Source organism: Cimex lectularius, unplaced genomic scaffold, assembly GCF_000648675.2.
Source record: "Cimex lectularius strain Harlan isolate CLEC.00 unplaced genomic scaffold, Clec_2.1 scaffold90, whole genome shotgun sequence".
NCBI lineage: Eukaryota > Metazoa > Arthropoda > Insecta > Hemiptera > Cimicidae > Cimex > Cimex lectularius.
Genome location: NW_019392684.1, coordinates 867,596 through 889,013, shown reverse-complemented (window position 1 = coordinate 889,013; position 21,418 = coordinate 867,596). Strand labels below are relative to the sequence as shown.

The 21,418-nt window shown below is 37.1% G+C and overlaps 2 protein-coding genes and 1 non-coding gene across 6 annotated transcripts in view; 2 read left to right on the top strand and 1 right to left on the bottom strand.

Annotated features, from left to right (window-relative positions):
* Window positions 1-3,451, bottom strand: part of LOC106672145 (von Willebrand factor A domain-containing protein 8) — a 38,739-nt gene extending 35,288 nt beyond the window's left edge. The window contains exon 1 of one of the 2 annotated variants that reach the window (XM_014403324.2): window positions 2,939-3,451. In XM_014403324.2, coding sequence (XP_014258810.1) covers window positions 2,939-3,050 — 112 coding nt within the window. In that variant the 5' untranslated portion in view covers window positions 3,051-3,451. The remainder of the gene's footprint in view (window positions 1-2,938) is intronic. The other variant, XM_014403325.1, reaches the window with a different exon arrangement.
* LOC106672146 (protein SMG5) lies at window positions 2,585-20,977 on the top strand. 3 transcript variants are annotated; one of them, XM_024225726.1, is made up of 14 exons: window positions 2,585-2,736; window positions 17,452-17,545; window positions 18,421-18,549; window positions 18,617-18,782; window positions 18,844-19,004; window positions 19,057-19,160; window positions 19,231-19,426; window positions 19,483-19,648; window positions 19,713-19,901; window positions 19,969-20,064; window positions 20,124-20,287; window positions 20,355-20,502; window positions 20,572-20,711; window positions 20,768-20,977. In XM_024225726.1, the coding sequence occupies exons 3-14, from the start codon at window positions 18,451-18,453 to the stop codon at window positions 20,960-20,962; spliced, it is 1,824 nt and encodes a 607-aa protein (XP_024081494.1). In that variant the 5' UTR covers window positions 2,585-2,736; window positions 17,452-17,545; window positions 18,421-18,450; the 3' UTR covers window positions 20,963-20,977. The 3 variants fall into 3 exon arrangements, with proteins under 3 accessions (XP_024081494.1, XP_024081492.1, XP_024081493.1); XM_024225724.1 differs by lacking the exon at window positions 2,585-2,736 and adding an exon at window positions 3,467-3,709; XM_024225725.1 differs by lacking the exons at window positions 2,585-2,736; window positions 17,452-17,545 and adding an exon at window positions 18,146-18,349.
* LOC112126508 lies at window positions 7,432-7,535 on the top strand. The gene has a single exon (XR_002910010.1). It is a non-coding gene; the product is annotated as a U6 spliceosomal RNA (small nuclear RNA).
* Window positions 20,978-21,418: the final 441 nt, after the last annotated feature.

The window sequence follows — 21,418 nt, the reverse complement described above, 5'->3', positions numbered from 1 at the left end:
TTGGCGATCGTTTAATGAGTGTGGAACCCAATTTTCGAGTTTTTTCACTTTTCCAATCGCCTTGAGGTGGTCAGCGACGGTCGTTTTACTGACTTTGAGTTGCTCTGCAAGTTCTCGAACAGTTGTTTTGGGGTTTTCTTCCACCACTGATCGCAGAACATCATCATTAAGAGAGGAAGGCCTTCCACGACCTTCTTCATCTTCAAGGCTGAAATCTCCCTGAAATTTTTTAAACCACCTTTGCACAGTGCACTCATTAACACAACCCTCGCCCCAGACTTGGTTAATGTTTCTAGCCGTTTGGGCTCCGCTTCGGCCGAGTTTAAACTCGTAAAAGAAAATCGTACGAAATTCTCGCTTTGACATTATAAGGATGACTGAATTATTTCCAAGTAGCGGAATGCTACAGAGGTAAACAAACAATATCATTCATACAAATGAGTAATCCTGTAAACGTAAACAGAATATTTTATATAGATTTTTTTTAATGAAAACTTAAAATCCTGCATTATTTTCCGGACAACCCGATAACTTTTCATCTTAACTAAAAACCTTAGATGAAAAGAATAATTAAATGGTCAATTATGACCAATTATGCATAGTAGTGAAACCTGAACTTTGTTAATCACAGGACTATTTGGACTACTTTCAGTCTTGTTTTGTTGAGCGAAATGTGCCTCAGACAAAAAGGAAAGCTTGGTTGATCCTGCCAGGCCGAACACTTAAGCCATTGATGGCCTTGTAGAATAGGCATTACAGTCCTTGGCAATGTTAGGGCTGAGTTGGTCTTCAAGTAAATTTTAGATCCCCTGTTAAATACTTAAATATGCCAATATGTAGACATATACTCCTCTTGCCTTAATTACATCTCAAAGATGCATTGACAAACGTTCTACCAGTCTTGAAATGGTGTTTGCTGCAGGTTAGCCCATTCTTCACAAAGATATCGTGGAGTGTGTCAGGAATGATGGACGTGCTTTATTTGTCTTTTGAGGTTATCCTGTAAATGTTCGATGGGGTTCAAGACCCTGAAGTTATGCTGTTGAAGGTACGTTTATACTATGCGAGAGGCAAGAGGATGGGCATTAGCGTGCATTAGAATAGGATTGTCGCTACTTTCATCAAGGATAGGCCACATGAGGTTCCACAATTTCATCCACATATGGAGTGGCCGTCAAAGACCCTCTATAAACAACAACGGACTCTGTATGACTCTCCATTTAAATTTCCACCCACACCATAACTTAGCTATGCTGAAAAGATTGGCCTGGGAAAAAGTACAGGCTTCGTACCTTGTTTGTACTCTTTCATGCCCATCTGGAGTTCATAGAGCAAATTTACATTCATCTGTAAAAAGTACAGCAGATCAATTATCTAAAGACCAATGGCTGTGTTCTCGAGCAAATTGGAGCTGTGCAACTCTGTGTGTTCTGGTCAATTCTGGTGCTCTTACAGGGCGAAAAGTCATCAGTCCATACTGATTTAATCTTCTTCGAGCAGTACGTTTAGAAATTTGGACATCTCGAACTTCCTGGAGCTGATGAACTGCTTGAAAAACAGTGAGATGCCAGTTTCAAAATTCTCAACATCAAAAAACCTACGGTTCTGTTACCCTAGGGCGTCCAGAACTGAGCCTTCTATGGTAGGATCCAGTTTCTCGAAAACATCTAATGGCATCTTGCAGAGTTTTGTAGGGAACTCAGATGGCAATAGCTGGATACCTGACAGAATGTCCATCATCAATAAGTGCCACACCACGCACAACAACCTCAGCACTAAGAGGCATTTTTATGTTTAAAAATTGAAATTAAGAAAACAAAGATGAAAACTAAACAGTTTATTGCTCCAGAATTCAAATGAGATTGAATAAACATTTTAAATTCCATAAAAAGTAAACACTGAAAAATCCTTTATCCACGTTTTGGATAAGGATTAAGTGTGTTTACCACTAATTGATATTCCCAATTTAAAATATAGCGTAAACAAATATTTATTGATAAAAACAATGAGACAAATTAAGGGCATAATTTTCTTTTATCAAGAAAATGGAAAAAAAATCAATTGGGGTAGAATTTTTTGCCTATCAGTGTATTTTAATTACAATTGTATTAACAATATACTTTATTTTACAAATTTAATCGTACTTGTTATTAGCAAGTTCTTGTATTAATATTATTAACAAATTATATTAATACACTTCAGTAATTGGACTGACAACAAGACATTATTCCCCTTCCATCAGTGTGAGGGGGTCGGTCATACATGGAAAACTGGTAACAATACATTAGAGTTGAGGATATCTTAAGTTTTGTGGAGCCCCGATTCGCACAGCCAGCTTTAGTTAAATGAAACAGTATTAAAATGTCTGCTTTTCGTGACTATGGGATGTACATAAATTGCAATTTGTTTGCCAAGAGTGAACCTTATAATAAACACGAATAAAACAGGTGTGTGGCAAAACACAATTCCAAAAAACATACCAACTTTCATCATGTCGATAGCTCTTTTGTCACTGAGAGGAACATAAAATCCAAAAGTTTTTTTAGTTTTTTTTTCTTTTAGCAGATGAGGCTTTCTTTTTTTTATTAAATAACAATAAAAAAACTGATTAATTCCTGCTGTTATTCTTTGTTTGAATCTACACAAGACATGTTCAAAATGGATGGAAACCACTGCGGTACAAATGTGATGGGACTTGCAGGGCCGGTCTTCCAGACGAAATAAAACCACTGTTTTGTAAGTATAACATATTCAGATGAAATTCTCTTCACATACATGTAGCATATCAACATATTGCATTGTTTGGATGTGAAACTGACATTCGACAGTAAAAAAAAAAGTTCAAAATTCTCCGTGATTATATTCAAGTCAAATTGTAAGTAGAACATGCGTTTTATTTATCTATTTATTTTAAATTAAAAAAATAAACGAGCCATACCTTCGTTTTTTTGTCTTGAAGAACAATAATTAAGTGAAAGTGTCGGGTTTTTTTTCACGTTGAGAATCCTGTAGAGAACTGATAGACGTCTGTAAGGGCTACTTACGATCATATTTTTATTATAAAACAAACTAATATAATTTTAAAAGAAAACTATTTTTTTGTATTTTATTTTTATTCAAAATTGGTTTATTGTCAAGGGGAGAGTGAATGAGGAATATGGGACGAACCGAGCGGAGACGTTTTCCACATTTTCTTTAACCTTCGCTCGAAAACCGCGATGTGATAAGATAAAAAACTCCAAAATGACAGCTGATACAACTAGTGACCTTCAGCTGAAGACTCCAGGGAAAAAACAAAAAATTCCATAAAAAAGACTTTTTTTCTTGTGAAAATATCATAAATGGACTGCCATTTAAAGGCCGAGTCGGGTCACGGAGGCCGTCCGTCGGCGCTTTGATAAAAAAAAGGGAATTTTTTTTATAATTAAAATACGTTCTCTCGGCCCGCAGGGGAGTAGCTTTTAGCCGCAGAGCGGTTGGACTGCCAGTCGGGAAGATGGCGGCGGCTAGAGAGACTGTCTTTCCAGTTGTTTTACCTCGCCTTTCGGGCGATTGACGTTTAATCCGACCGGATTCTAGCGACGGCTTGATTCTAGAAGAGTAGCGACCGGGATTCTGTTTAATAATGACTTGACAGCATGAAGAAAAATCATAGCGTGACAACCGATTCTAGAAGTGATTCCGCCGAACTCCCGATAAGGCTTTACAGGTAAATAAGGTTATCTAAGACCTCTTATTATTAACTTCGCCTAGATGTTTCTTATTTAAATTTTATGAGATAAACAATATTGGTTCTTGTTGGCCGATGAAAAATGGCCTGGGTGCTTTTTGAGACCTGGCCTTGTCCTGCCTCGAAACGCAGTTGCGTCAAATCGAGTAAACATCTGTTCTTTTCCAACAAATCATCTCCAACTCCTTTCATTCTTGTTCAGATTTAACACCAGACCTCACAATTTTCTCATATTAACAAAAACCCAATAAAAAATAAAAACCCTTGACCTCGGGCAATTCATACTCATCATTTGGAGGTTTGTATGTGGCATATATGATGTGTCTTAAAGATGGGTGGACTTTTCATATCCTTACCTTCAGACGCCATTACCGTGGTGGCCATTCTATTTTGTGACCATTTGTTATGGTAAATATATCATTTGCACGATATGCTGATATCACGAGTGTTGATTTTGCTACGTAAAAACTCATCGTCTTATGCTGAAAGTAAAGTAGGTGGTCAGGTATAAACCGTAATCCCACACACTATGGTTATATCTGTGTGGCAGACAATTCATATGTTGATTTTACTCAGTTTATATTTGATGTATTGCTTGCATGATGTGCTGAAATCATGATTGGTTAAGATGGATAAATTAATCTCATATATTGTACAAAACAATAATGGCTAATGTAAGAGTTTGCTTCAAAACGAAGTTCTGCAAATTGGGTGAACTTCTGTTCTTGTGTAATAAATCACCTCCAACTTCATTCATTCTTGGTTAAATTTAGCACCATACCTCACAATTTTCTCACATTAACAAAAAACAAAGAAAAACCTTGTGACATAGGCAATTTATAAATTCTTAGCCTTTTGAAGTTTGTATTTGGCATATATGAAGTATCGTTTCATGTCCTTACCAGATGCCATTACCAATTTGTTCTATTTTGTGACCATTTGTTATGGTAAATATATCGCTTGCATGATTCACAGATATCACGAGTGTTGATTTTGCTATGTAAAATCTAAAAACTTGTCGTCTTATATCCAAAGTAAAGTAGGTGGTCAGGTGTAAAACGTAATCCCATACCCCACGTTTATATCTGTGAGCAGATAATATATAATTATGTCAATTCTACTCATATCAGTTTATATTACATTTATTATCACTTGTTACGTTAAATGTATTGCTTGCATGATATACCTCACAATATTCTCCCATTAACAAAATCCGAAGAAAAAAATTCTTGACCTAAGGCAATTCATAAATACTCATCCTTCGGAGGTTTGTATGTGGCATATATGATGTGTCTTAAAGATGGGTGGACTTTTCATATCCTTACCTTCAGACGCCATTACCGTGGTGGCCATTCTATTTTGTGACCATTTGTTATGGTAAATATATCATTTGCACGATATGCTGATATCACGAGTGTTGATTTTGCTACGTAAAAACTCATCGTCTTAACACCCAAAGTAAAGTAGGTGGTCAGGTGTAAACCGTAATCCCACACACTATGGTTATATCCGAGTGGCAGACAATACATATGTCGATTTTATTCATATCATTTTATATTTTATTTATTGCTTGCGTGATGTGCTGAAATCATGGTTGGTTATGAATAAATTATTGTACCAAATAATAATGGCCAATCTAAGATTTGCTTCAAAATGAGGATCTGCAAATTGAGTGAACTTATATTCTTTTCCAACAAATCACCTCAAACTCCATTCACTCTTGTTTAAATTTAACACCAGACCTCACAATTTTCTCACATTAACAAACAAGCAGAAAAAAAAGAAAAAACATTGACCTAAGGTAATTCATAAACACTCATCCTTTGGAGATTTGTATATGGCTCCTCCACTCACCATTGCCAATTTGTTCTATTTTGTGATCATTTGTTACGTTAAATGTAATGCATGCACGATACACTGATATCACGAGTATAGATTTTGCACGTAAAAACTCATCGTCTTACACCCAAAGTATGTGGTCAGGTGTAAACCATAATCCCATACTCTATGGTTATATCAGTGGGCAGACAATACATATGTCGATTTTATTCATTTCAGTTTTTTAATCAATTAATTTTTAGCTTGTGTGTGTGATGACACAATGTGCCCAATAATTACATGGACATTACATTGACCTTTTAGTATTCGCTGTTCCAATTTCGTTATATTTTATTATCATTTTTTAAGTTAAATTTATTACTTGCATGATATACTGAAATCATGATTGGTTATGAACAATAAATTATTCTCATATATTGTACAAAACAATAATGGCCAATATAAGAGTTTGCTTCAAAACGAAGTTCTGCAAATTGGGTGCACATCTGTTCTTGTTGAACAAATCACCTCCAACTCCATTCATTCTTGTTTAAATTAAAAAAAAAAAATTAAAAAACCTTGACCTCAGGCAATTCAGCCTTTTGAAGTTTGTATGTGGCATATATGATGTGTGGACGTTTTAGCTCCAGTCGCCATTACCAATTTTTCTATATTGTGACCATTTGTTATATCACTTGCATGATACGCTGATATCATGAGTGCTGAATACTCATTGTCTTATACCCAAAGTAAACTATGTGTCAGGGGTAAACCATAATCCTATGCGATATCTGTGTGGCAGACAATACATACAATGTCGATTGTATAGCTTGAATATATGACTTGTGATATTGCATAAAATTTCATCATCCTTTTTGTATTTGCCATTGCAACTTTTCCTTTTTATTTTCATTTGTTATATTAAATTTATTGCTTGCATATGTTGAAATCATGTTTGCTGATGATGCTGCTAAATAACTGGCCAAATAAAAATTCAACTTTATATGCTAAAGTAAGAGCCTGTGTGGCAGGTGTGAAGCCATAATTCTACGCCGTATAGTGAAATTATCTGTGCGGCACATAGTACATGTAATGGCCATTTTAATCATTTCAAAGCATTTTCTTAAAAAGAGTTTGTGGGTTTTTCATTTTGGTCATTACAGCATTGGGCACATTATGTTTTGAAAGTGAGTGGACGTTTTCATATCCTCATCTCCAGTCGAGCCTTATTGCCATTTGGTCATTTTTGTGATTATTTATGAAGATGAAATTTCTGTGGTTTCAGATAGTATAATATATAAAAGAGAATAACCCACTCATTACGATGAATTTTTACAAGTCCACGCAACCTTAATGGTTGATACTAGGTCAAAGTTCGGTGTGTTTTGGTGTAAATCCAAGGCCTAAAGTAAAATTTATCTATGTGACAGATAGCCCAAGTAATGGTAATTTTGCATGTTTAAAGAAAGCATTGCTAAGATGATTTAATCATTATAGGCTTTTGTGCAATAAATTAGGCTATATTTGTTTGAAACTGGGGCATTCTGTGTGGCCAGGCATAAAGTCGTAATTGTAGGCCATTACTTCAGTACAAGTAATGGTCATTTTACTGATTACAACGAATTAAAACCAAAAGCTGTTTAAAGAAAAACTCTTAGATAATATGAGATATTTAATTATCATAATAAGATGTATTATTCCAATTATTATGTACTATGCAATTATTCAATAAGGAAAAAAAGGCAGGGATAAAAGGTTTGACAGAGCTAATTGTTTTATTGCTGAGTTCAGCAATTTTAATATTACAGAGCTATACAAACTGTAATACATTAAATTGTTAGTTTAGTTTAAATTTAAATGGTATAAAGACAGTTTTTCCTTTTTTTTGCTTCAGTGGTACATATTATAAATTGGAACGATACAGAGAAGATTAGCATGGTCTGTGTGCAAGCATGACATGCAAAATTGTGAAGCATTATATATTAAATATGATTATACATATTATTCAACAAAATAATACTGAAGCTAAGGTTGAAACAATTAGGGTGATTATATGTGTCCAGATGAAAAAATGTTTAATACAAGTGAACATAGCATAAGATTAGCTAAGAGTGCTATAAACTGATGACTGTAGAGATGCTATAAAACACAATTTGACATATGTTGTGCTGGTAAATATCTAATTTGCATGTACACTGAAACGTATAATTTTCTAGCTTATATTATATATGGCTGTCACCAAATATGAGCAGTACAAAAATATAGAAATCTCTTGTAGTCTGCAGGATGATTAACCTATAGTTTGGTTGTTTCTCATCATTTCTGCTGGGTCTGTCTAACTCTAAAGATTGTGATATGCTGAAACGTTTCTGAAAAATCAAGATGGCAAGAGAAAAAATTCCTTGTTACGAAATATATTCTCTTACTTAAATAAATCAGCAAGATTTATGCATTGATTCTAATTTAGCCTAACCCATAAATCTGAATTTAAAGTGATTTGATTGTTTCCAAATATCTCAGAAAATGGCGAAATGTTGAAATGTGTCTGACAGAACCAAAGAACAAGCAGACAATTAATTACTGGTTCGTTGTCTAGCAGATCTCAGAACAAAGATTTTACTTTTCAGCATAAATATATCTCATATTAAAAACTAATGATCTTTTTAAGGGTGGCCTAGTACTGCAATTGAATCAAATTTGATAAATAATTACTTTGGACATCTTATTTACGTTCTATTCTATTTCTGTTCTATAAATCAGCAGGGTTTTTCTATAATTCAATTTTATCCCTCTTCTGTTTGGGTGTAATGTTCATTTATTCATTATTATTTAAACACTGAAAAGGAATTAACTTAAATGCTTTTATTCATCAGTTTCATTTGAGACTGTTATTTTGCTAATTTAAAATGGTGGGAAAAATAGTGCATTTTTTTCATTCAATTTTTTTATGTTTTTATTAGCGCAAAGGAAAACCGCCGCTCACTCTGATAGGAAAATTTGTGATGTGTATGATGTCACACTTTTGATGTGTATGATGTCACACTTTAACTGAAAACAATCTTTACTCCTCCTGGGCATGAGGTTAAACTGCGACCATGCACCCCTCCCGTACCTGGTGGCTATCCTTATCTATATTTATTGGCTATCTTTATCTCCCATTCCATCTACTAACTGTACAACCTTACCTTTTTTCCCGTAACCACCCTTTCCCAAAATTAATCTTTTCCTTTTCCTGTCCTAGGCGTCCCAGAGTCTAGGGAGGGGAGGTATATCGGTCTACCTTAGTGGCAGCCCCACTGGCCGACTAGGGGTGATAGGAAAGCTATCTACCACCCTGAAAACAAGCTTGCTCCTTTTCAGTTAAATAAGGCCGTAGACCCGGAAGGCCACAATGCCGGTAAGCCCGTGGATAGGGATCATCCACGTGCTTATTCATTGGATCCCGTAGGTGTTGGTGAGGCGAGTGGCACCACCCGACTAGAGGCAACCACAAGTAGGACTGATTATGGACTCACGAATGTTACCACTTTGCAGCCGTTTGATCCGGCTGCCACTCTGAAGAGAAAACGGACAAGGAGAGAGAAAATAATTGAGGACACACAGATTATAGATTGGGCTAGGAAGAAGAATAATTTCGCCAGATTTTGGATTTTAGAAAAGAAAGAGGGTGACTTTAAAGGAGATTCTCCCATCAAGTTGTGCCGAATGATACGTAAGCAACTTGGCCGAATCAAAAACGTAAAAAAGACTGCTGCTGGCCAACTGCTATTAGAAATCGACGACAGTTTATCGGCACTAATGCTTGAGAAGACAGTCTGTTTAGGGGAAACCTACCCAATGACCTCGACGCCGCACAAGCGATTGAACTCCTCCAAGGGCGTGATCACAGCTCGAGATCTAATGATCTGCCCGGAGGAGGAAATTAAAGAGGAATTGGCGTCACAAGGGGTCACCGAAGTCGCGCGTGTTAAAAGGAAAACCGAGAAAGGACTCGTAGACACAGCCACGCTAATTCTAACATTTGATACGCCGACACCCCCTACAGATGTCAAAGCGATCTTTCAAAGATTCCCGGTCAGGCCGTATTTACCGGCCCCAATGTGCTGCTTTAAATGCCTAAGGTTCGGACATACGGCTATGAGATGTAGATCAGAACATACATACTGTTCATGTGGCCTCCCAGTTCACGAAGGGCAGCCGTGCTTGGATCCCCCAACATGTATAAACTGTAAAGGGCACCACCATGCTAGATCTAGTGCGTGCCCTGTATTACAAGAAGAAAGGGAGATCCAAAAATTAAAAATTGAAAAGAAAATGACGCATGTAGAAGCGAGAACCCTAGTAAGAAGTGATGCGTTCATTAAAAGCACAAAGAGCTATGCGAGAGCGGCTGCCCAAACTAGGGCACAAAAAATAACTGCGGAGGTTTCCATTCAAACCGAGCAACCTCCGCCAGTATATCAATTTTCGGGTGCCATCGCCACTAAAGGCACCCAGCCACTGACTTTTGTCAGTGCCAAAAACCAGGGGGGTGAGCAATCACCTCCAGTAATAATCAAGGCCCCGACTTTGCCGGGGTCGAAAACCCAGAGCGCTCCTCCAGCCGGGGGAGCGATTTTGAAGGAGCTAACCCATTCTTCAACAACTGGGGTGGAGATACCCACCCCACGACAAAAAGTGTTGATGCCAGACACAGCATCATGACCCCATCTCCCTTCAGGGAGCCCCCCTTATCTCTTTAATGGATGTCGTGGAAGAGACATCCAAAGGGCATAGCTGGGAGATGGAGTCTGTGAGCCAAACGTCAACTGACTGAACCGGGAACGAAGGCTTTACGCCAGTTCCCGGAAAAAAGAAGAAAAAGAAAAAACCAGGCTGGCCGAAGGGGAGACCCCGGAAGCCAGACCCAGCAAAGAAAAAAGAATGTAATAATAGGGAGGCCACACATAAATAATAATGAACGGGATAATCATCCAATGGAACTTGAGAGGCATTAAAACACATATAGAAGGATTACGAAGAATTATCGCACAACTTACGCCTATAGCCATTTCCCTCCAAGAAAGCCATTTACGCCCGGAGGAACAATTCTCTTTGAGAGGATATCGTACCTACACCGGGGAGTACCAATAGCACATGGAGGAAGAGCACACGGGGGAGTGGCTATTTATGTGAAAAACGAAATAAGTCAGAAGAAATATGCATAGAAAACAATAACGTTCAGATCGTAGCTGCCAGAATAAAAATGCCTCAGGAAATAACATTATGTTCAATTTACTTACCAGATCGAAATTGGAATCATGAAGTAAAAGAAATAATTAATGGATTACCCCACCCCGTTCTCCTGATGGGAGATTTCAACGGACACAACGTGTGGTGGGGTTCAGAGTCAACTGACAGTATAGGAAGAAAAATAGAAGAAATGGTTGATGATACACATTTAATATTACTGAATACGGGGAAACAGACACATATTAATACATATAATGGAAAATACAGCACTATCGATCTGACATTTGCCTCTCCGACACTAGTTCCGGATGTGACATGGGATACGTTGGACGAATTATATTTCAGGCACTCTCAACACGACACGCAAGGATGGCACAATTACACAGAAGACAAACACTTTGAGCCCTGAAGATGATCTCAATAAAAGATCGAAACGTTGGCACGATAAAGAAAATGTTTTTCTGAAACCTACATCACACCCGACCGCATCTCACGAAATCTGAATTATTATATTTCAGTGATCATTTCCCCATCGCTATAACCAGCTCCATTCGTCTGGAACCGTACGTGGCAAGTCCTAGATATAACCTGAAGAAAGCGGATTGGCCCGCTTATGTAACGTCAGTGACTCTCCCAGATTTAATGGGGGAGATAGACATTGACGTTAATGAAATTACAAACGCGATTAAGGCCGCCGCAGCAACATCAGTACCTATAACCGGGGGACCGAGACAACGCAGACAGGTCCCCTGGTGGAATAAGGAATGCGAGGCGGCCAATAAAGAAAAGAAGCGGGCCTTTATACGATTTAATACATATCCCATGGAGGAAAATCTAACAAGGTTCAAAATATCTAGGGCAAAAGAAAAAGGATTATCAACGCGGCCAAACAGGCCTCCCTACATAATTATGTAAAAGAATTAACAAGGGACATGAACATGAGGGAGGTCTGGAGAAGGATTAACACCATCGCCGGGAAATACAAGCCACCTATGGTTCCGATCCTTAAAATCAATGACTCAATGGTAACGGATGTCAAAGAAGTGGCCGATGCGCTCGCAGACCATTATGCAAATGTCTCGAGCGATCGATCATATTCAGAGAGATTTAAACAAATTAAAGAACGTCTGGAGTTGGGAAATGAATTGGACCTAGAAGGCAGTGTTACGGAACAGGTCAACTTAGACCTGACAATGGCCGAATTAGAAACAACATTAAAAAATACTAAAGATACAAGTCCGGGTAGTGACAACATTCCAAATGCACTTATAAGGAGGCTACCCGCTCTCGCCAAAATGAAACTATTAGAACTTTAAAACGAGATATGGAGAGCAGGTGAATACCCGGACAGCTGGAAAGAGGCCATTGTGGTGCCGATCCTAAAAGAAGGAAAAGATCCAAGCGCCCCCAGCAGCTATAGGCCCATATCGCTGACGACGTGCCTGGGAAAGATATTGGAAAATATGATAAACAGACGGCTGGTGTGGTACCTGGAAACAAAAGGATTATTCAGTTCATATCAGGCGGGGTTCAGGAGAGGCCACTCAGCCGTCGACCAGGCCGGCCTTCTCGAGACCGCGATACAGGATGCATTCCTTAGAAGACAGCATTGTGTCGCGGTCTTCTTCGATCTAGAGAAGGCCTACGATACAACCTGGCGATATGGGATTGTGAAAAAATGTCATGACTGGGGGCTACGGGGGAGATTCCTTAAATTAATAAATACTTTTTTGGAAAGCCGACGGTTTAAGGTTAAAATTGGAGCAGTGACATCGGATGACCGTCGGCAGGAGAATGGAATCCCCCAAGGATCGGTACTTTCTGTAACATTATTCGGGATCGCAGTAAACAATATAGCAGATAAATTGGAAGCTCCGCTGCTAAAGGCTTTGTATGTCGATGATTTGACAATCCTTTGCAGCGGAGACGATATCAATGAAATAACCCGAAAAGTCCAAGAAGGGATCGATGTGGTGGTCAGTGAGGCTGAGGGCATCGGATTCACATTTTCAAGGGCGAAAACAAAAGCACTACACTTCTGCAGACTGAGGAGGGAACATACTGCCCCTCCTCTTACGTTAAAAGGAACAGCCCTCGAGTATGTGAGCAGTATAAGATATCTCGGCCTCATTTTTGATGAAAAATTGAGATGGCAGCACCACATCGACCATACTGCGGTCCAGAGTAAAAAGGTCCTAAATTTAATGAAATTTGTAAATAATTTTCGATGGGGAGCAACGAGGGAAATATTAATTAACGTATTTAAATCGCTGTTGTGTACAAAATTAAATTACGGATGCATGGTGTTCTCCTCGGCAAGGAAAAGCAGATTACAGAAATTAGATAGAGCATATATCGCTGGTATAAGGATTGCTACTGGGGCTTTCCGAACAAGCCCCGTCAACAGTTTATGTGTGGAGAGTGGAGTAATGCCCCTGACGGAAAAGAGGAACCAGCTGATACTGAATTACAGTGGAAGTGTATGGGGCAGGCAATCCCATTTCCTCCACACAATATTGTTTGATGAGGAAAAAGCCGAGGAGTATGGGCGGCTGAGAACCCGTACGAGACCGATAGGAGTTAGATTAAAGGAATTAATGGTCTCGAGGGGAGTAAAATTAGATAAAATAATCCCGGTTACTGAAACCAAAACGGAACCGTGGACGCTCCCCTCGCCAACCATACGGGTCGATATGGCGATGAAGAAGAAAGAAGAGACCCCCTCTCAAATATACAAAGCTATGTTCCTCTCCATCAAAGAGGAACTGGTAGGTGCGAGATATTTATACACTGATGGCTCAAAAAGCACCGAGGGGGTCGGCCGTGCCGTATATACAGGGGAGAATACTAAGAAAGCGTCTCTCCCGAGGGCGGCCAGCATATTCACTGCAGAGATGTATGCCATATTGACAGCGCTGGGCGAGATCAAACGTATGGGGAAAGGAAAATATGTTATATGTACAGATTCGCTCAGCGCGGTCTCAGCTGTCCAGAATAAATTCTCTGTCGACCCACTGGTTAGATTATTCTACGAGCAATTAAATGACATACAAGTTAATGGACGCGAGGTTGTTATCCTATGGATTCCCGGTCACGTCGCCCTCAAAGGAAATGAGGAGGCCGACAAGGCAGCTAAGGAAGCGGCGGTGATGCCTAGTGACCCGGATATTGCAATCAGTCCAGCGGATGTCAAAAACTATTTAAGAAGAACGAGCTGGGACAACTGGCAAACCCGCTGGACTGGGATGACCGAAAAGCTGAACCCGATTAAGCCGAATGTTAAGCCATGGGTCTTAGAGAATTTAGATAAAGGAAAAGCCATCATCCTAACAAGACTGAGAATAGGTCACACCAGATTAACACACGGACACCTTCTTACAGGAAAGAGACCCCGGAGGTGCCCCTTATGTGGCGCTAGGATGACAGTACAACACCTGATAGAAGAATGCATCAACCTAGCGCCATACTGTGACAGGTGTGGCCTTCTAGCAGAGATGATTACAGTGTTAAAACAGAACAGGGAGTATACCGATAACCTCGTTGCGTATCTGAAGAGGATAAATATAAACAATCAAATCTAGCTCTTCTCACACATGGCTCTTTTTATCTTACTTTGGTGTGAATGTATTTATTGGCGAGAATGGTTCCGTCTAAGGGAGTCGAACCTGTGGCGGAATATAGAGTACCCCATAGGGCCGACAACCGGACAATTTAGTTATTAGTGAAAGTGGTCGGGTCTGTGGCGGAATATTGAGTACCCCACAGACACACCACATTTAGGTTTAGTTTAGTTGTAGGGAATTGTATGAGTGAGAGGTGAGGCAGCGGCGTTTTATTCCACACCCCGCTGCCCACCTTATTTTAATTGTACATATTGCGTGGATGAAATCGTGTGAATGTATTTATTAGTATGCAAGTATTTATTTGTGTGAAAGGTTCATTTTAACATTATTTTTGGTTAGATTTTAAGGGAGGGCTCCGGTGGAATGTCCCACCCCCGAGCCCGCCAACCTAGGTTAGTACATTTTATTGGTGTGTATGATGATTTTATTGTAAAAATTGTATTAGGGCACTGCGCCACGTGTGAGGGACAGCACTGGGTCACCAAGCATCCGAACGCCCCTCCACTACAAGAAGAGGGAGTCGGTAGTGAGGTGACACACGTATCCACGAGATACGAATTAGTCCAACGTGTCCGTTCCTGAGAAAGATCGCTTGGAGAATCTCCAATCACTCCAACACAGATTCGCCTAGCCCAATATAAAACAATGAAATGAAATAAAATTCCAAAACGAGGAAAAAGAAGAAGAAAGAAGAGGAGGGAAAAAAGAGATGAAAGGAAATAATTGAGAGAGGGTGGGGGACGAGGTATATGAAAACTACTAACCCTCAGAGCTACAAAAGAGCGAAAGATCTGGAGGGAAATAGTGAGGCCATCCCCCCTCCTTATGCACCTGCGTGTAGGCGTGGGTGTTGCATATACGCTTGCCCGCACACACATAAAATAGAAAGTTGAAAAAAAAGAAGGGGGTAATGGAACCCCCTCCCAAAAAAAAAAAAAAAAAAAATTGTATCTGAGAGCAGCTGGACACTCATCGTATCGATATATGGGTTCCTCACATGTTCGCCGAGAAGAGGTTATTGGGCTGCATCTCCATCTGCGATTCTTTCTTAAAATGCAATGTAAACGACCAATTTTTAACAAGATTGATAACAAGTGGGTCCTTTAAAACCATGTTCCAAGAGGTTAATCCTGGGGGAAAAGCAATGACCCACTCTAACCCTATATATATTTGTACATGTTATAAATTTGATCACAAAACTTTTTTTTTCACACTGTCAAGCAGCACTAATGCCAGTGCTGCACTTGGAGGACATATGCCATGAGAAACCAACCAATACTTCCACTCACTGTGTGGGATAAGGGGCAAGGAGGTCTTGAGTTCATTGTCGATTAAGGTGATGTGGTGGTTTTTTGGGATGCGAATGTGTAGAGAGGGCTTGAGCAGTATGGTTAGGATGATAATAGATTCTGTTATTTAGAGTATGTATGCTTTTACAAAATTCGTTTACATCTTCTTAAAACCATTATCAGATACAAGTGGCCCTACTGCCAGGCAGTTCGAGCGAAGTCTGGCCCTAAAGGCAAGGGCTCAGAAAGAAGGGGGTTGGGAAAGAGATATTTATTCAGCATGAAGGAGGAAAGTGCAATGTTTCTTGGGAGATGTATGAGTATTGCAGTTTAAAACAATAAACTATTTCATTGGCTGAATCCTCCCATTTCCACCACCAACTTAGAATTGAGCACTGGCAGAAAAAGAAAATTTCTGGGCCATTTATGAGTCATATTCCTGCCGGTGAATACCTTTTCTATGTTAATGACTTGATTTCAATCAGACATCTATGGAACAACTCTCACCTACACCCCGAAATCATATATTTGGACACTTTTTCTCTTAATTACGTTTGTGTTATTCCTGTTTAAAATTTAGTTTATTAAATCCCTTATTTCCTTCCATCCCTTTTTATTTTTCTTACAATACTGCACACTATAAGTGATTAAAATTTCAAGGGATTGTTTTCCACAAGAATGATGTTCGCCTTCATATGTCTTTGTAGACGCACCAGAAATGGTTGAAACTTGACTTGTGTTACCCCACCAATCGTCATTTGCATTAAGACATCAGATGTTCACTTACCCAGGCTCTGCAAAACTCTCTTAATGGGTAAACTTTACTTTACTAGAGAGCTGCAGAAATTCAGATTTATTTACAAAATTACATAGACGATGGCAAAAGGCAGTAGAACAAAACGGTTCATGTGATGATTTTTTGGAGATCATAAGATGCGGTTTTGTCACAATCTCCAAATAATAATTAATTAACGGACACTAAATACTACACACGGTTCATATAATATTGATTACATTTGTTTACCTTAAATTTTCATTGAATTTTTACATAAAAAAACACAATGAACTTATTTTATGACCTTATTATATAATTTAATTATTTAGCTACACACTATGCATTATCTTGAAGATGCAACCAATAACTATACAACAGTTACTAATGGGATTGACTGTTTTTCTACATTTCAACATCTGATCACATTTTCCCAATGGTTTAATATTTTTTATTTAATTTATAATTTGTATTCAACACAGGAATATCTATTTCCAAAGGTTAAAACAATTACAACGGGTGATTATATAAAGTTGTGTTATTTATGACAACATAGTGTAATTACCTATTTGAACATTTCCACTGTGTGTTGTTACCCATTAACTTTTTTTTTAATGCTTTCATATTTATCTGATCAAAACAAATGTATTCCACATCCTCTCTTTACATTGGCTAATCTTTAACTCATAATCTACTTACTAATTTAAATTGAAAATGAATCCATTTTAATTTAATGTTTCTAAATTTTTATCTAGTGTCATGAATTAGTTTATGGTTAAATTTATTTAGAATATATACTGAGTTTTATGGCTGGAATTTTCTTATTATTGATTCATGTGTCCCACTTAAGTTAATTTAGTTTGAAAATAGTTCCTTATTACTATGTTTTGCTAGGCCACGACAGTTTTGATGCAATCTAAAAATAAACCAATATGCACTGTACATTTTTATTATGTTAGAGTAATTCAGTTAATTAATTTTTTGCAGGGCAATTTCTGATGTTGTTCGACATTTGGATGATCAAAGAGCTCGGGTAGAACATGTGAGCGATTTGTTTTCGGAGAACATTGAAGCTCAAAGGGTAAGAATTGAAATAACAATTTAAATAATTAAATTCAAATGATTAAAATACAAATTAATGTATATTTTTAATTAATATTTAAATGATGAATTATATGAATTTCTTTGTAAACATATAATAATATTAGTAGGTCAATTAGGCTTTTTTATTTGTATCTTGAAGTATTTTAGATCATAACTCATTAAAATGTCTTGATTATTTTTAAAAATAAACCAATGATATTGGGTTGTCCGGAAAATAATGCAGGATTTTAAGTTTTCATTAAAAAAAATCTATATAAAATATTCTGTTTACGTTTACAGGATTACTCATTTGTANAATTATTTTGATTAAAGAACATTGCTTTAAAGTAACTAGTTTCTTTTTTTTTGTTTAATACCAAAATCCTGCATTATTTTCCGGACAACCCAATATTTCCATAAGGATTTTTTTAAATTTTGTACTTTAAGAACTACATATGTTAAGTAAAATTTATTCTATCAATAGTCTATTAAAATTTAATTGGCATTGAAAATTATTGCAATTGGTTTTAATAACTTTACACTTTCCAAAACTCTTTATTTATATGACAGTGGATTTATCAGCATTGAATTTTTTCTAATTAGTCTTATAACTAGGTAGGTAAACAGAGATTGGCAATTGTTTAAATTTTTCTTTGGAAGTTATTGTTCCACTAAAAACAAAAAATAAAAATATGGAAAAGTATAGAAGATTAGCTGTTAATCATCATGTGCAATGTATGAGCACATATTTTAATATATCACAATGACAACATTTTAAATTGGCATGATGGACAATGACTATGTAATTTCATTTGATTGTAAATAGTAAAAATGTTGAACACATGTGAACATTTTGGAAACTTTTGTGTCTAGATCAAACTTAGAGATTACTGTGACAAGCTTATGTTCACCGATCCTGTCGGGTATGGCAAAAAAGCTGAGGATTTGCTTTGGAGGAAAGTATTTTATGAAATTGTTGGAACAGTCAAAAGGTTGAATAAGGTAGGACAACTTTTCTTTTGTCATATTATATAGCAGATTTATATGTTTTTGGTTTATTCTCTTTTAGACTGCCAAAATGGATTTGGCCGAAATGTGCATGATACAAACACATCTACAATCTGGCATTGGTTATTACCACCACCTCATTATGAAACTTCAGTCACATTTTCGTTTGGACCTTCGTGGAATTGTTGATTTTCCTTTGTTAATTACTGATTGTGGTCTTAAAAAAGGTACTTTCCCGTAAATCTGAATGGTTGTTATAATTTTATAACTTGCAATTTTCAATTTTAGATAAGAATTGGTGGAATGGCAAGGCCATTGAAAGCAGCGCTTTAGAATGGGCTCACCACGCTTTACACCGTTGTCTCATTTATCTCGGCGATATAAGCAGATACTTATCTGATTTGCAATCATCTTATGATCATAACTTTGCTCAGCGATATTACGTGCAGGTTAGTTTCAAATGATTTTATTTTTATTTATTATTTATTTGTACTTTGTTAGGCTCTAAACTGGAAGCCTGAGTGTGGAATGCCGCACAACCAGCTTGGAACTTTGGCAACAAATCAGAATTATGGACTTGATTCGACCTACTATTACATGAGATGGTAATAAGAAAACTACATTTTTTTTTTTACAATTTCTGGTCAAATATTCATTTAAAAAATAATTCTTTAGTTTGTGCTGCACACAAAAGTTTGAAGGCGCTGAAGGAAATCTTTTACACCTGATGGAAAATAACTGTAAAATCTCAGATGAAATCACTAAAGGAAATAGCAAAGTTAATGTACCCAATGTAAAAAAGTTAATAGTCGCATTCATTCACATCTCTTATTCTATGTTTTATGATAAAATTAATCCACAAATAAATCAGGTATGGTAATAACTTTTTGCTTTGTGTCATTTCTCTTAATTACGTTATTATTTCAGTTATATGCTGATGCTTTTATGACTTTGGAAGCTTGCATGGCAGAAGTGGAAAATAACAAGAACAAGGTCCAAAGCTCAATAACAGAACCAACAATTTTAAATGATGATATGCTCTTTAAAATGATGGTTATATCCATAATGTGTGTTCAGCAGCTTAAGGCTAAAAGTGGGTTGTTTAAAATATTAACTTTGTTCAAATTATAAAGGACTTTGCCAATTTTATTGTTTAGACTCGCCTCAGATAATGGGAGGGGTTGCCCTGTGCCTAACACTCATGTCACAGCTGGTCCAATGTGCCTTAAAAAGAATCGAAGCCATTTTGCCTCCACGTCTTGAGCCGTCATCAGCCAAGAAAAACAGTAGCCAACTTCGTAGGAGAAGAAGGCGTAAAAATATATCTACTTCAGACCTCAGCGAAGGTATTTTATTGTGTACTTAATTATTAAAGGCTTATACATAATTTTTTTATTTTTATTTTTGTTTTAGATGAAAATGATTCAGTCTACAGCATGGATTCTGATATCAGCGAAGAGGACCTTATTTTTGATGAATGCAATGATTCAGAGGAGGAAATGGCCAATGGTAGTTAACATTAAGTTATTAGGTTATGACGCATATTTTGAAAAATTTAATTAAAATAGGTAAGCCTGCGGTGAATGGTATACTGGATGAAAAAGAAAATGCAAATACCATGTTGGATTCTGATCCAACAAAACCGTGGAGACATTCTTTAGTTTCAAGAGATAAAACATTCCAACATATTTTACAGTTGTGTCAAGATGGATTTCTTTTTCAGGCGATTAAGGTTTGTAAGTGCATTATGCAGGTGTTTGTCGTTTTACTAATGCATTTTTCTTTGTTTTAATTGACAGATTGGCTTTCACTGGATCTTCAGTAATCAGGTATTCTTAAAATCCTGTGGAACAAGTTCAATTCCATTTCTAACACGACTAGTTGAATTTCTTAACCATCTCAGTGGAATACCAAGCCTAATGAATCTTAAAGAGATTTTTGATGATGGTTAGTATTTATTTTTTGTTTATATTTAATGTATTTTTCTTTCTGCTACCAACAAAATACAAATTGTAGATATTGTTACTGAGGAAACTGTATGTACTATCCCTCTCCCTGAGGATGTTGCTGTAAGAGGTCTCAGCAGTTTACAGCTTGCTCAGGCAAACTTGAACTGGGACTATTTAAGAACCATGCCATTGAAACCGATTGATGAAGTAAGTGTTAAAAAAAGAAGCAAAGAACAAAATTCTATTTCAAACATTTTTATTAGGTTTATACAAGAATTGTTGACATGCTGAGGTTTGGGAAATTGATATCAAAAGCCCAGATTTCAATTCTGACTTATGATGAAGAGAAGCAGTGGTTTGGCTTGCAAGCTGACAAGGCAGTTGCTCCCAAAAACGGCATTGTTAATCATCGGGTAAGTGATTTGGCATGTTCTACTATAGATTTTAAGGAGTATTAAAGCTACTCAGTATTATTAAATAGCAAGGGGGGTTTACACTGTTTGCTTTCAAAGGTAATCATAGTTTTAAAAAAGTTAAAAATTTAAAAACTTTTGTACTTCTGTGAAAATTGAATTTAAGGGAGAGTATACATCTGTTCTCTCGTAGTCTTTTTAACACATTCGTTACAGTACTGATTTGTACATACATTCCTGAAATACAGAAAAATTGTGATTTTTTTGTTCAAAAAATCGTAAAAAATTTCTAAAAGGGTAAATCAAAAAATAGTCTTCTCTATTTAAAAGCAATATACAAGCCATTGACACAGATTCAGTTCTAGAAATACCCCAACCTACAAGCTTCAAAAAGCAGAGCTTTTAGAAGAGGTACATTGTTCTGGAAAGTCATCCCTATCGTTAAGTAATCGGTATCATTGGTTCAGTTATATTTTTGAAGTTGTGTATGGGGAACCCAAG

Bases quoted from the DNA above. Each gene is read 5' to 3' on its own strand.
- LOC106672146 (XM_024225724.1), top strand. From the start codon at position 3,639: ATGAAGAAAAATCATAGCGTGACAACCGATTCTAGAAGTGATTCCGCC. The intron at 19,005-19,056 runs GTTAGTTTCAAA...GTACTTTGTTAG, and splicing joins CTCAGCGATATTACGTGCAG to GCTCTAAACTGGAAGCCTGA. The intron at 20,712-20,767 runs GTAAGTGTTAAA...CATTTTTATTAG, and splicing joins CATTGAAACCGATTGATGAA to GTTTATACAAGAATTGTTGA.